This window comes from Thunnus albacares, chromosome 4 (genome assembly GCF_914725855.1).
Source record: "Thunnus albacares chromosome 4, fThuAlb1.1, whole genome shotgun sequence".
NCBI classification, from domain to species: Eukaryota; Metazoa; Chordata; class Actinopteri; order Scombriformes; family Scombridae; genus Thunnus; species Thunnus albacares.
Window position 1 is genome coordinate 559,581 of NC_058109.1, and position 13,871 is coordinate 573,451.

General features: G+C 44.0%; 2 protein-coding genes across 3 annotated transcripts in view; one reads left to right on the top strand and one right to left on the bottom strand.

Annotated features, from left to right (window-relative positions):
- Positions 1-13,871, top strand: part of LOC122981346 (nuclear factor 7, ovary-like) — a 504,535-nt gene that overhangs the window by 65,442 nt on the left and 425,222 nt on the right. The window lies entirely within an intron of this gene.
- pik3c2b (phosphatidylinositol-4-phosphate 3-kinase, catalytic subunit type 2 beta) overlaps positions 1-13,871 on the bottom strand; it is a 56,448-nt gene that overhangs the window by 26,718 nt on the left and 15,859 nt on the right. For both annotated transcript variants that reach the window (XM_044350019.1, XM_044350018.1), the window contains exons 6-13: positions 8,580-8,691; positions 6,311-6,390; positions 6,168-6,231; positions 5,881-6,027; positions 5,748-5,781; positions 5,430-5,625; positions 2,821-2,943; positions 1,236-1,400 (exon numbers count right to left, since the gene is read on the bottom strand). In XM_044350019.1, the coding sequence (XP_044205954.1) occupies positions 1,236-1,400; positions 2,821-2,943; positions 5,430-5,625; positions 5,748-5,781; positions 5,881-6,027; positions 6,168-6,231; positions 6,311-6,390; positions 8,580-8,691 (921 nt within the window). The remainder of the gene's footprint in view (positions 1-1,235; positions 1,401-2,820; positions 2,944-5,429; positions 5,626-5,747; positions 5,782-5,880; positions 6,028-6,167; positions 6,232-6,310; positions 6,391-8,579; positions 8,692-13,871) is intronic.

Sequence of the window (13,871 nt, forward strand, 5' to 3'; positions counted from 1 at the left end):
GGTGGCCCCTGAGGACAAAAAGCATCAGTTTACCAGAGAAAGACCAAACATGAAGGGAAACGCTCCAAATCCAGAAATGCAACAAAGACCCAAACAACATCTGAATTATCCACTAATTATTTCTTTATTTATTCAGTTATTTGTTCTTCCTCCTGTGTGATATTTTGCTTTTACTGAATGTAAAAGCTTGTTAATCTCTTTACTGGATGTGTTTTAATCGTTAGTTTCCTCTGGTAGTTTAATATGTTACTGATGCAGCGTTTGATTTTTACCTGTTTTTGTATTTGTTGCATTTCTGGATCTTTCTCTTGTTAAACTGATGCTTTTTTATTAATGTGTGTCACAGCTTTCTTCACCCTGACAGGATGTTTACGGTCATGGACGCTGTGATGCTGCCGGTGTCGACAGTTAAAAATACGCTATCAGAGGAGCCGAGTGTTTCCTGTCGGCTGCGTCTCTGATGGAGGGAACGTTTTACTCAACTCTGATGACCTTTACACATCGGTTCCATCATTTAACGTTTTCAGAGATTTAATATTGATTTATAAAGTCCAACATTCATATGTGAAGCTGCATGATTATCATTAAAATATATTTATATAATATAAACGGCACCAAAACCTGCTGGAATCACTTTACCTCACATTTTTATTAAGAAACACATATTTTTTTATTGCATCACAGACAGAACACACATCTTTTATAGTGAAAACAAACAATTAAACAATCTTAAATAAGGTCATCATAAATCATGAGGCCCCCCCCTACAGAAATAAATAAATAAATAAATAAATAAATAACAGCAGTGTTGTGAGTCTGTTCTGTCTTACATGATACTTTTAAATCCGGCTTCTACCATGATGTCAGATGGTCAAACAGTAATATATATTATATATATATATATCTAGATAGATAGATATAATTTACTGGACTTAATAAACAGGAACAAAACTAAAGTCCACTATCAACTTCTCTAATGTCTCATATATATCAAATATTTTATATATATTATATTATATTATATATTATAAATCTCTTTTCTGTTTGTAAAACATTTAAATATTTTTAATGACTCGTCTTGAGCTGACATCATCAAGTGACATCACAGCAGGAAGTGTGTGTTTGAGTTTTAACGTGTAAGCCCCGCCCATACGTCACATGACTGAATATCTCCAGTTTAATGTGTGAAACGCCCGAATCTACCGACAGGTACGGTGAGACGTCATGTGACTCACTGTCTGAAGTTGAACAGCGGCATGGTGACCCAGCCCAGAGCCTCGATGCTGCGGCGCTGCTTCCCCTTCTCGTCGGCTCCGGGCGGCGGCAGACAGCTGGCGTACAGCGTCACCGTCAGCTGAGACTCTCGGGGCAGCTGGTTGATCTGCACCGGGAAACAAACCCTGCACACACACACACACACACACACGCCACGATCAAAGTTCAATGTCAAACAGCAGCTGGCGCTAATCCTCCAGCCGCTGCCGTTAAACTGTAGAAGAAGAAGAGAACGCAGCGAGATGACGTCATTGAAAGAGCAGCGGTCAGTTCTGTTCAAGTCAAAAGACTTTATTTGTTGCTCAATTTAGATAAAAAACACAAATATGACAAATATGTTGCTTAACACATCGACCACGAAGCTTCATATTATAACAGAACTTTTCTTTATGCTTCGTCGAGGACGTGTTCAGTATTATGATTAATGATGTCACAGTCGCTTCTTCTCCTTCTGACAAACACAAATGAAAATGTTAAAATACTTTCAACAGAAGAGAAACAAAACGTCAGAACGAGTTCAGTTTCCAGCATCGACGCTGCTGAGTCACTAAGGTCTGAACACCTTCAACACGTACTGAAGGCAGCAGTGAACAACCTGCATCATGACTGACAACAGACACAATAACACAACTCATCTATATATAGAAAGAATAAACAGGAAGTGAGAGAGAAGTCGACCCTGCCGTGAAAACTGATTCAGACTGTTTGTAACTTCTGATGATCTCAATGGAAATAAGATATTTAGCTGCTGAAAACTAAATGTTCAGAATAAATAAGTTTGCATCATCATCAGCTGATCCAGTGATGTCACTGCTGCAGTCTCTGTCTGCTGGTCTTCACCATCTTTAAACGTTTTATGATGTTTCATTTCTGTTTTTATTTGTTTTCCGATCAATAACTGTTTATTAAACTGTTTATTGATTCTTTATGGGCTGAAGAGTCAGAAGCATTTCTATTGATCCGTCAGTCAACACTGACTCAATATAACACATTTACTGACGGTTTTATATACAAAACAAACCTGATTTGAATTATTATATTTATACTGTTTTCCACCAGAGATCCTTCTCTCAGTGTTTCGCTTCATTTGCTAAAATGTAACAATAAGAGAAATCATAAAGGAGAAAATAAAAGAGCACAGTGAGGTCACCCGTCAATCATCATCATCATCAGCAGGTATCTTCATCATTTCAACTGTTAATTGTAGCAACTGTCAACTGTAGCAGGTGATGTCACACTGTAGCAGGTGATGTCACACTGTGCCAGGTGATGTCACACTGTGCCAGGTGATGTCACGCTGTAGCAGGTGATGTCACACTGTAGCAGGTGATGTCACGCTGTACCAGGTGATGTCACACTGTAGCAGGTGATGTCACCCTGTGCCAGGTGATGTCACCCTGTAGCAGGTGATGTCACACTGTAGCAGGTGATGTCACCCTGTAGCAGGTGATGTCACCCTGTAGCAGGTGATGTCACGCTGTAGCAGGTGATGTCACACTGTAGCAGGTGATGTCACACTGTAGCAGGTGAGGCGAGCGTACGTACCTCTGGTCCCACACCACCAGGTGGAACAGGTATTTGCTGACGGACTGTTTGCTGGTGTGCTGCGGCGCGCAGAGCTCCGCCCCTCCGTGAGTCAGCGAGCAGGACAGGAAGAAACCCTCGTAACTGAGAGGAAGAGGAAACATGATGAACGCTCGTCACAAACATCAGATTTAAAACATGTTGCATCATTTCCTGTTTGTATAAAACTGTGATTAAGTTATTATTAGTTCTTTCATTTCTCAACAAACTAACGAGACCAAACTCTTCACGATGAAGGATCACGTGACCCAGTGGATGATCCTGTTAATGTCATAAAACTTAAATTAATACACTTTTACAGAATGAATCATGAACAGGAAACAATGAACAAGTGAATGAATGAACTTTAAACAGAACCTTTCATGTTCATAAAACTGCATCTTCACAGTTTCTCTGGACAGAAAGAAAATACAACGCTTATGAAAAAGTCATTAAATAAAATGTGATAAATCATAAAAGATTAAAACGGACAGCTGCTAGTTATAAGTCATCTGTTCACTTAAAGGATCATGTGGTGCAGTTGTGTGTGACGGATCATTTCCTGTTGTTCTGCTGGTTCTCCTCTGACCTTTGACCTCACCCTAACCCAACCTGTTTCCTCCTCTCAGATAGTTTTTCGCTGGTGTGTTCAGTCGAACACGGAGCTCAGAGTGAAGAGTTCTTAAAAACAGAAAAGCGTCCGTGAGTCAAATGAAAAGAATTCCTGAACTGGCAGCAAACAACAAACAGCTGAGCAGCATTAAAACAGGAAGCAGCCTGCAGATCACAACAACAACACGTTTCAATCACTGTTCACCAAAACCCTCCAAACAGCAGCTCACAGCTCTTCATCACACTCTTCATCACACTCTGACTAAATATGACACACGTCGGACTTTTAGGCGGCAACTGTTTCAATCTTTCAGGGCTGCGACTAACAAATATTTTCAAACATTTTATTGATTAATCTACTGATCATTTCCTCATTTAACGCAGGGTCCCGGTGAATACTCTTCTCTGATTGGCTGGCTCACGTAGTTCGGCTCAAGTTTAATCACCTTCTAAATCCATCCGCTTCCCGACCTGTAACCATGGCAACGTTCAAGCTGTCACAGCTGACTGGTTACGAGACGCAGCAGAGGAAGAAGACACAAAGAAGAAAAGAAAGAAACCAAGTGAAAAGCGGCAGAAGGAACCGAAGAGGTTGAAATGAGGAAGAGGAGGACGAGATGACTTCCTCTACCAGGAAGTAAACAACGCTGCCGTTCTGCTTAATGACACCTGCTTCGGTTCAGGCTGGCGGCGAGTACAGCGTGGCAGGTTGTCATGACAACGGTAGCCTCCTGCTTCATAACCTTTTGAACTACACACCTACACACACACACTCACACTCACACACACACTCACTCACACACACACACACACACACACACTCACACACACACACACACACACACTCACACACACACACACACACTCACACACACACACTCACACACACACACACACTCACACACACTCACACACACACACACACTCACTCACACATACACTCACACTCACACACACACACACACACTCACACACACACACACACATACACACACACACTCACTCACACTCACACACACACACACACTCACACTCACACACACACACACTCACACTCACACACATACACACACTCACACACACACACACAGATGGTGTGACAGCCAGTTGCCAGGCGAAGCCACTGGCTCCACCCCCTCTCAGAGGTCAGAGGTCAGCCCTTTGTCACAATACAATCCTGTGTGTGTGTGTGTGAGTGTGTGTGTGTGTGTGTGTGTGTGTGAGTGTGAGTGTGTGTGTGTGTGAGTGTGAGTGTGTGTGTGTGTGTGTGTGTGTGTGTGTATGTGTGTGAGTGTGTGTGAGTGTGTGTATGTGTGTGAGTGTGTGTGAGTGTGTGTATGTGTGTGAGTGTGAGTGTGTGTGTGTGTGAGTGTGAGTGTGTGTGTGTGTGTGTGTGTAGCTGACAGTCTGAACTGCTTTTGTTTCAGATTCACTGAGTCATCAGTCTGTTTGTTGTGTGTGATGAACACTGCAGCCTGTAGGAGGCGCCGTATGTGTAGCTGTGTGTGTGTGTGTGTGTGTGTGTGTGTGTGTAGCTGTGTGTGTGTGTGTGTGTGTGTGTGTAGCTGTGTGTGTGTGTGTGTGTGTGTGTAGCTGTGTGTGTGTGTGTGTGTGTGTAGCTGTGTGTGTGTGTGTGTGTAGGTGTGTGTGTGTGTGTAGCTGTGTGTGTAGCTGTGTGTGTGTGTGTGTGTGTGTGTGTGTGTGTAGCTGTGTGTGTGTGTGTGTGTGCGTGTGTGTGTGTGTGTGTGTGTGTGTGTGAAGGTGTGTGTGTGTGTAGCTGTGTGTGTAGGTGTGTGTGTGTGTGTGTGTATGTGTGTGTGTGTGTGCGTGTGTGTGTGTGTGTGTGTGTGTGTGTGTGTAGGTGTGTGTGTGCGTGTGTGTGTGTGTGTGTGTGTGTGTGTGTGTGTGTGTGTGTGTGTGTGTGTGTGTGTGTGTGTGCGTGTGTGTGTGTGTGTGTGTGTGTGTGTGTGTGGTCGTACCTGGCGGCCCAGGTGATGGGGATGCGGTGTGCGGCGTACACGTTGAAGGACAGCACGTTGGTGACGTGGCCGGCCTCCTGGACGGGCGCCGTGCTGCTGAGGCTCTGCGGCGTCGGGTGGAAGTTAGCGTTGAATGTGCTGCAGTACAGCTCCACCAGGTCCAAGATGGCCGCCGTCAACTTCTCCACCACTTTCTCTGTGAGACAAGAAGAAGATCACATGATCACATGTGGGGGTAACAAACCTGCCAGACAAAGCTGAGGGCATGACATCACGCTCATCCTCCACAGTGATTGGTCAGCTGTGTGTGAACTTTACCTCTGTTCTCTCTGACCGCCAGCACTGATGCATCCTGGGAGGACAGAGCACATTGTCACATGGTTAATCTTCATCTCCGCACATGAAACTCTGACAGTAAACAAACATCTGACTCTTTCTCAACTTCATTCACCTTCAGGACTTTGGGCTGCAGGCGACAGGGGCATGCTGGGAGCTGGTTGAGGGCAGACGTCACATCAGGCGTCTCCACGGCAGCTAACGAGCTGCAGAGCGCCTTCACCGATTGGACGAGACGCTCCACGTGCAGCGGCAGCTCCACCTTCAGAGAGGAAACAGGAGAAGAAGAAGAAGAAGAAGTGTGTGTTTACCGGCTGCTCAGTCAGTTAGATCAACATCAGTATCAGATCAGCGTGTATCAGCAGATAATCAATACTTCAGGCCTTTGATCAGCGTCATTACCTCTGACAGCAGGAAGGACTCGGCTTCGTTGTGAAACGTGTCCAGCAGCAGAGTCAGAGCCTCCCTGTTCAGACAGGAGAGAAAACTTAAGACGTGGAAACAGATTCACCTGTGTGCAGCACGGCACAGGCCCCGCCCCTCACCTGGTGACGGTCTGTTTGATTGGACGCTCCTGCAGCAGGATGCTATGGTTCATGGAGGACGCCGTCTCATCGTCTTCTTTCTGTTCAATTACATTCATATAAAAACATCCAGATGAAACATCTCTTTCTGTCCTGAACTGGACCAGTGATAAAAAACCAGACCGCTGAACTGGTTTTCTGCCATTGGCTGGTCTGTGGTGACAGGTAGAGCACAGACGGTGACATCACCTGGAGCAGCCAATAGCAGAGAGCCTGCTTTTCACCTGTAGGTGTCGGGTTTCACACTGGTTTTTTTATTTTTAGCTTTATTTCCACTCTTTCTCTAACTGGGAACGTTGGTGTTGGCAGCAGTAGAAGAAGAACTCAAAGCTTTGAAGTAAAACTATTAATACTGCAGAGTAAAAGGTATCCAACAATGCATTTTGCACCAACTGGCAGTGAGATTAAACTGTTAACATGTCACCAGTGACTCCAGTCTGTAAAGCTGCTGGGATGTCAGACTCCCAGCTGATTCACCGCCGGCTCTAACGTCTCCGCAGCGTCTTCATATCTGATTTCATTCCTTCTGGAGGATAAATGTTGAAGCTGCAACATCAGTTTGAATGTTTGAAAGTGAAGCTTCATGTTTTTAACGTCGTCCTGTAACTGTAATCTACTGACCGTCTGGAGCTTTTAACTCTTATATTCTGCTGGATAGTTGAATCAATAATGATGCATCATATCTGAACCTGCAGCAGGAAATGTAGTTTAGTGTTTTCCTGAAGTTCAAGTACACAGATGCATATTTTTTTAAGTACTTTGTAAGTTATTTCGGGGCACAATGAGTTAGAATAGTAACATAATTGGGGCCTCAGACAGGTTCCTTCCTTGTCTGAGCTCAAATAAAGGAAACTTTATGTTTGAAGTGTGAGACTGTTTCTGTCTGTGACACTAACCTGAAGCTGCAGAGCAGAAACACTCAGTGACAGTCGGCGCATGTTGTTGTTGTTTAGTACGACTGACGGACGTGTGTTTGTTCGCGCTTCCTGTATTTACACTCGTGTGTTTCAGGGCTTTTCTCCTCGTGTCCTGCGTCCGTCAGCGACGCCGGATCCACGTCTGCAGCTGGTTTACATGTTAACAGACACTTTGTGTTTCTTAAATCTGACGACACAAACAGACGCTAGAAAATAAGCAGTAAACTACAGATAATCAATCAATAAAATGGTTTTTAGGAAGTATGTGAGCCGGTGCAGCAGAACCAGACCCGACAGAACGCCGCGGCACTGATTCATGTTTAACAGTTTAAACACAAGACTGTTATCATTATGACTGTATATTATTATTATTATCATTATTATTATAATTAGCAGCTCTCTATCAGCCATCATCAGTCCATAGTTGACCTCTACGTTTATTATCTTCTTCATTGTAATATGATGTTGTCATTGCTGTTGTTTGTCATTATTTTTGTTTGTTTGTCTATTTGCATGATTTGTCTTTTATTTATTTATTTATTTATTCCTTTCCACTATGTCTCGTTAACAGTATCACCAATAAAAAACAAAAACAAACAGTTTAAACACAGCGAGTTGTTCCTGATATGGATCATCTCCGGAGTCAAAGCGCTCCCGACCCGCCTCCGAGCAGGTCCCCCCCCCCCCTGCTTCTCCCCCTCTAACAAGCCTGAACTCATGGAGTCCAGACAGGAAGCTGTTTTTGAAGCCTCTCAGGACGTCTGGAGCTTCTGACTGAATGTTTTGAACTCTGGTTTCTCTTCTGTATTCCTGTTGGTACTTTCAGATATCTGCTTGATTTTACTTTCAGTTACTGCTGATGAAAACATTTCCTGCTGCTGCTTCGTATTAAAAGTTTTCCACTGACAAACTAATGAAACATGTTTATCCGCCGTTTTACAGCTGCGACCGATAGTCACGGACAGTTAAAGACCTTCAAACAGGTAGTGCCGTTATAATGGAGAAGCAAATCCCAGTCTAACCCAGTAAAACCCAGTCAAACCCAGTAAAACCCAGTCACACCCAGTTAAACCCAGTCAAACCCAGTCAAACCCAGTCAAAGAGCTACAAGAAACCGTCAAAACTACAGATCTGTTACTCAAACCTGACTAACTGAATCATGTGTGTGTGTGTGTGTGTGTGTGGTGTGTGTGTGTGTGTGTGTGTGTGTGTGTGTGGTGTGTGTGTGTGTGTGTGTGTGTGTGTGTGTGGTGTGTGTGGTGTGTGTGTGTGGTGTGTGTGTGTGTGTGTGTGTGTGTGTGGTGTGTTCACACCGTGCGGGACAGCTCTGTGTTGATGGCAGATCTCTTGGTGAGGAAAAGTCGGACGTCCCAGTCGAACTTCAGACACTGCTGGACGAACTCCAGACCTGCCAGAGTCTGACAACTGAAGACAGAGAGAGAGACAGACAGACAGACAGACAGAGAGAGAGACAGAGAGAGAGACAGAGAGTTAAACAGACAGACAGAGAGAGAGACAGACAGGTGGTATATTATCGATAAGATTCCAGAAGAATAGCTGCACCAAAGCTGAGCTCCTGAATACATCTCAAAGTTGGATATTCTGCAAAATAACCTTCAGATAATCTCAACAGAAGAGGCAACAGCACTGATCAGCAAAAACAGAGGAAAACATATCATCTTTGGATATTTTTTTTAAATCAAAACAACTAGCTAGCTGTTGACTGCTAACTGCTAACTGCTAGCTGCCAAAGGAGAAACTAACAGAAGTTATTTTATGAAGACAAGAAGAAAAATGAAAGGATCCTTGTTGGTAACATTAATATATCCGGTGAACTATACAGACTTTAGGTTTTGCCAGTGTTTGTAGGATACAAAAGCTAGCAAAGTAAATAGTTAGCTTAGCTCCCCCTTGGAGTAAATAAGTGATCACCATGGAAACCGTCATCTGATAAGGAAGTTAAACTCGTTTAATGTCTGTAAGGAAATCTTATGTATTTTCTATCTTTTATTGAAAGTATCTTAATATTTTCTTTTATTTGTAGGTTGGGGTCTCTGTCAAGGACAAGAACCGCCTCTACAATATTGTGAAGGTCTGTTCGAAGATAATTGGTATCCGGCAAAGAGACTTGCGTTCTCTGTGGGAGAAGCAGGTGGTCTAAAAAGCACGAGGAATAGTTTCCCAACCCGACCACATCCTGTCCTCCGACTTCATTTTAATGCCCTCAGACCGTCGTTTTACAACGTCACATGAGAAGACAAATCGTCTTTCAAAATCTTTCATTTCTTCTGCCATCAGGCTGTTAAACCTTGATAGCAGTATGAGAAATTACTAATATTTCCATACTCTTGGAGTTTTTATTTGTCTTAACCAATAATTTTGGGGCTTATTATTGTTGGGACTAGGATTTTACTTATTCATTATGCATCTATTTATTGTTCATTTGTCTGTGAGTGCCTGTGTACTGACTGTCTCTGGCATAGATCGGTCTGTTTCTTGATTGTTGGGGCCCGAGCCCAAAGGGCGAAGGCCCTCTTGTATTTCCTTTGTTTGTTTGTTTCCTTCTTTATTATTACGCCACTTAAACCCTAAATTTGACCCCCTAAACATGCTCAAAAACTCACCAAATTTGGCACGCCCATCAGGTCTTGTGAAAAATTGGATGTAAAAATTAACCCCCACAGTGCCAAAATGTGCTCTGTAGCGCCACCTATGTCACTAATATGGCCGCCACGGCCCGTAGGAATGTCGTAGAGAGATCAAACCAAAACTCAATTATTCGTCTCATCAAGACCTATAAATCATACACTGACACCCCTGACCTAAATCCAACAGGAAGTCTGCAATTAGCCTTTCAATATAAGACTTTGCCTCAATTTTGGCCACCGAACAAACGCCATCTCCTCCGAGGGCGTTAATGGTTCGGCTTCAAATTCAATACATGACTTATGACACTGTGCTGAAAAAAAGTTGTTAAAAACTTTGTAGTAACTGATTTTATAAGCCCTGAAGTTGCAGTGCCACATCACATCACACGTACCCCTTAAAATGTAAATGAATGGGGAAAGGCTTCTGACATCTAAACTATAAGTCTGACCACTTTCAAACCTGTATCAATGGATTCACCATGACATTTCCTACTAAAAACTGTGATTTTTAATGTAAGATTTGGCCAAAGTCATGGGATTTATGAGGATATTTCACAATAAGAGTGACATTCTCCTCTCCAACTGCCCCTCCCACACCTGCCAGCTCCACCAACCAGCTGAAGAACAGTATGGCCCTGCTATAGCTGGACTTTACTGGATTCAAAGAGCTGGCCTAGGCCAGGATGCCTGACCCCCCAGACAACTCTGCAGCAGCTTAAAGGAGCTGCAGCAGCTCAAGAGAGACAACCAGGCCTTGGCATCTGACCTCAGAGGAAGTCTAGAGGCAGGAGAACAGTGTGCTCTGTGCTCGGTTAACCAAAGTGAAGAAAGATGCTGAGAAGAGAGAAAGGAAGTTTCACCAGGCAAGTCCAACGCCTGACAGACATCAGTCCCCACAATGACAAGTACAGAGACACAGACTCTCCCTGCCAGTGTCACAAACCCCTGCCTTGTCTCTGTTCCACCCTCTCTGCTCTGCATCCAGCCCAACAACATCCTGGCACCTCCTGATACATCCACACAGCCGGCTGCCAACAGCCAGCTCTGCCCATCCCAGCTTCCCTCCACTCAGCCTGAAGAGCAAGCCCCACAAGTGCTTCTGCTGGCTGACTCTAATGGGAAAATCCTGGACACAAACAAGCTGTTTCCTGGTAAGAAAGTGCTGTCTAAACGCTGCAGCAACACAGGCCAGGCAATGAAGCTGTTGAAAAAGGAGACCTTCAGGATCCCTCAATGCCTGGTGATCCACACAGGAACAACTGACCTGCAGAGCCTCATTAAGGACACTGCTGAGGCAGTGAGAAAGATGGCGGAGAGGGCCAGTAGAGAGTTCCCCGACACCTGCATTGTGGTCTCCACCCTGCTGCCTTGAACAGACATCCCTCCTCATGTCATTCATGACATTATTATTGAGATCAGAAGAGGAAGTGCCACCTTACCCAGTGTCCACCTGGCCCTCTATCCAACCACTGGCACCTGGGACCTCTATGATGGACTCCATCTACACAGAGAGAGGGTGAGGACATTTGCAAAGATCCTAAAAGACACGGCCCTGGGATGCAGTCCTTCCACCCCCTCCTCTACTAGGAGCTTTAGGGGCCATCCCAGACCTCCTCCTCCCCATCACCAGCCCAGGATCATCTCCCCTGCTGTGAGGAGATACAGCAGCTCAGCCTGGACCTCCCACTCCCCAGGAACTGCCACCTCACTAATGTGAAGCACATCCAGAGGAGACTACCTTCCCCCTCCTCAGCCCCTCCCCACCAACCCCCTTCACACCAGCAGAGCTATGCAGCAGCAACTGCCCCTGGTCCCCCTCCCCACCAACAGCAGCAGAGCTATGCAGCAGCAACTGCCCCTGGTCCCCCTCCCCACCAACAGCAGCAGAGCTATACAGCAGTTGTAGCCCAGCCTACAGTGACAGTCCCCCCCCCCCCCCCCCCCCCCCCCCCGCTACCTCTGAGCTGGGAGACATCAGGGAGATGCTGCGAACTCTATCCACCCGGCTTCTGTTCAACTAAGATGTACATACTCAGAACATCTTCCCACTTGAGTAACAGAACATGGAAATGTATTGTTAGTTAGTAATAGTAATAATATCAACAGTAGTAGTCAGTACAGTAGTAATATTAGTGAAAATGCCACCATTGAATTTATGTCACATTATTATGTAGTATTGTTAATGTTAGATAGTTGAAGGTGTTTTTATATTTGTCTCACTATACGGGTTCATTTTGATTGTTTTAATGTGTTCATTTCATATAAGCAGCTGGAATATTCAGGGTCTCTACTCCTCAACCTTTGACCTGAAGAGTGGAAACCCTGAATTCATGAAATCTATCAAAGATTTTGATCAAAATGATCTGCTCACTCACTGTCCTCCAGGATATAATGGCGTCATGGTGCCCTCTATAAAATAAAAAAAACATACTGAAGGGGGGATCTTGGTGTGGTATAAAGGAGATCTTTGCTGTCAGATCTCACCAGTAAAACATTTTTGAAACTCTTCATCTATAAATTGCCTATTTCCAGGCCCAGGGAAACTGGAGATCTGAATGGACCAACAGGAACTGAACCTGATGTCATTGACCCACAGGGCAACAACCATGTGTTTGGTCAGTTTATCCTGTTTACCAAACCAACTATCACCCATCAGAACAACTTTGACTCTGAAATAAACCAAAGTGTCAGGGAGGCAGTGCATCTGTCAGGCCTTAGACCTGTACATAGTTAATAGTAGGTTCACATACTCCTCAGCTCGTGGGTCCAGTGTAGTAGACTATACAGTCACTGACATGGACTCCTCCGCTATCAGTGCATTCACTGTCAGACAGCAATCCCCCCTTTCAGACCACAACCAAATAAAAGTGTTCTTTAAACTCTCGGATCAAATGAGAGACATAAAAGGAACCCAGTAAACTGTACAAATTAAATCCTACTTACAGATGGGCCCCAGATAGAGGAGACAAATTCATCCTGATCGGATGAATGACATATCAATACGACCAAAATCAATACCAGCCCCTACCAGAGAGGGTGTAAACAAGGCCCTTGATGGTATCAATATGATATTTCATAAGGAAGCTATTAAAGCTGACTGTATAAAACAAAAAACGAAGCCTGTTAAAAGGCAAAATGCTGACAAATGGTTTAATCAAGAATGCAAGTGGATCAGAAAAGACCTGAGAACAACAGCAAATGAAAAACATCCCACCAAACAACCCGGCCTTACACATTAGGGACAATGAAACTTTTAGCAAATAAAAACATACATCTAGGAACACAAACAAAATAAAATAAACCCACATGAAACTTGAAGATATTGCGAACGCTATTAACATCAGTTCTGGGATATGTGTAACAACTTTAACACAAAGCAACCACAAGCATTACCCGTCCAACACATCTTAAAAATCTCTACAAAGAAATACCAATAAATCTAATTAATTCAGATTAATGTATTATAAAAGAAAAACTCCAAACATTAGAAGAAACAATTTAAGACAATTAAACCCCCTTGATTTCCCAAATACTGGGGAAGAACCGACCACACAGACAAAATCTCTCCGGTCAAGGAAAGCTTGTGGTCCAGACAGCTTTAAAAATGAAATGTTCAAATGCAGCAGCCCAGAGACGCAGGGTGCAGTGTTGAAGTTGTTCAATATCGTATTAGAGTCAGGATGTTTTCCTGACATCTGGTGGAAAGGGATCATTTCCCCCCCTTCATGGGACTGGGGACAAATCAGACCCTGGTAACTACTGTGATGTCCATCCAGTGGAAAAATCAAATGTGCTTCCTCCCAAAACACCAACCACGTATGTACCCTTCACACTTTGATTAAACACGTACACCAAACAAATACGGTAAGATATTCACTTGTTTTATTGACTTTATCTGGCATTAAGGGCTCTATTACAGACTCAAAGTGTATGATCTGGGTAAATCAATGTATTTGC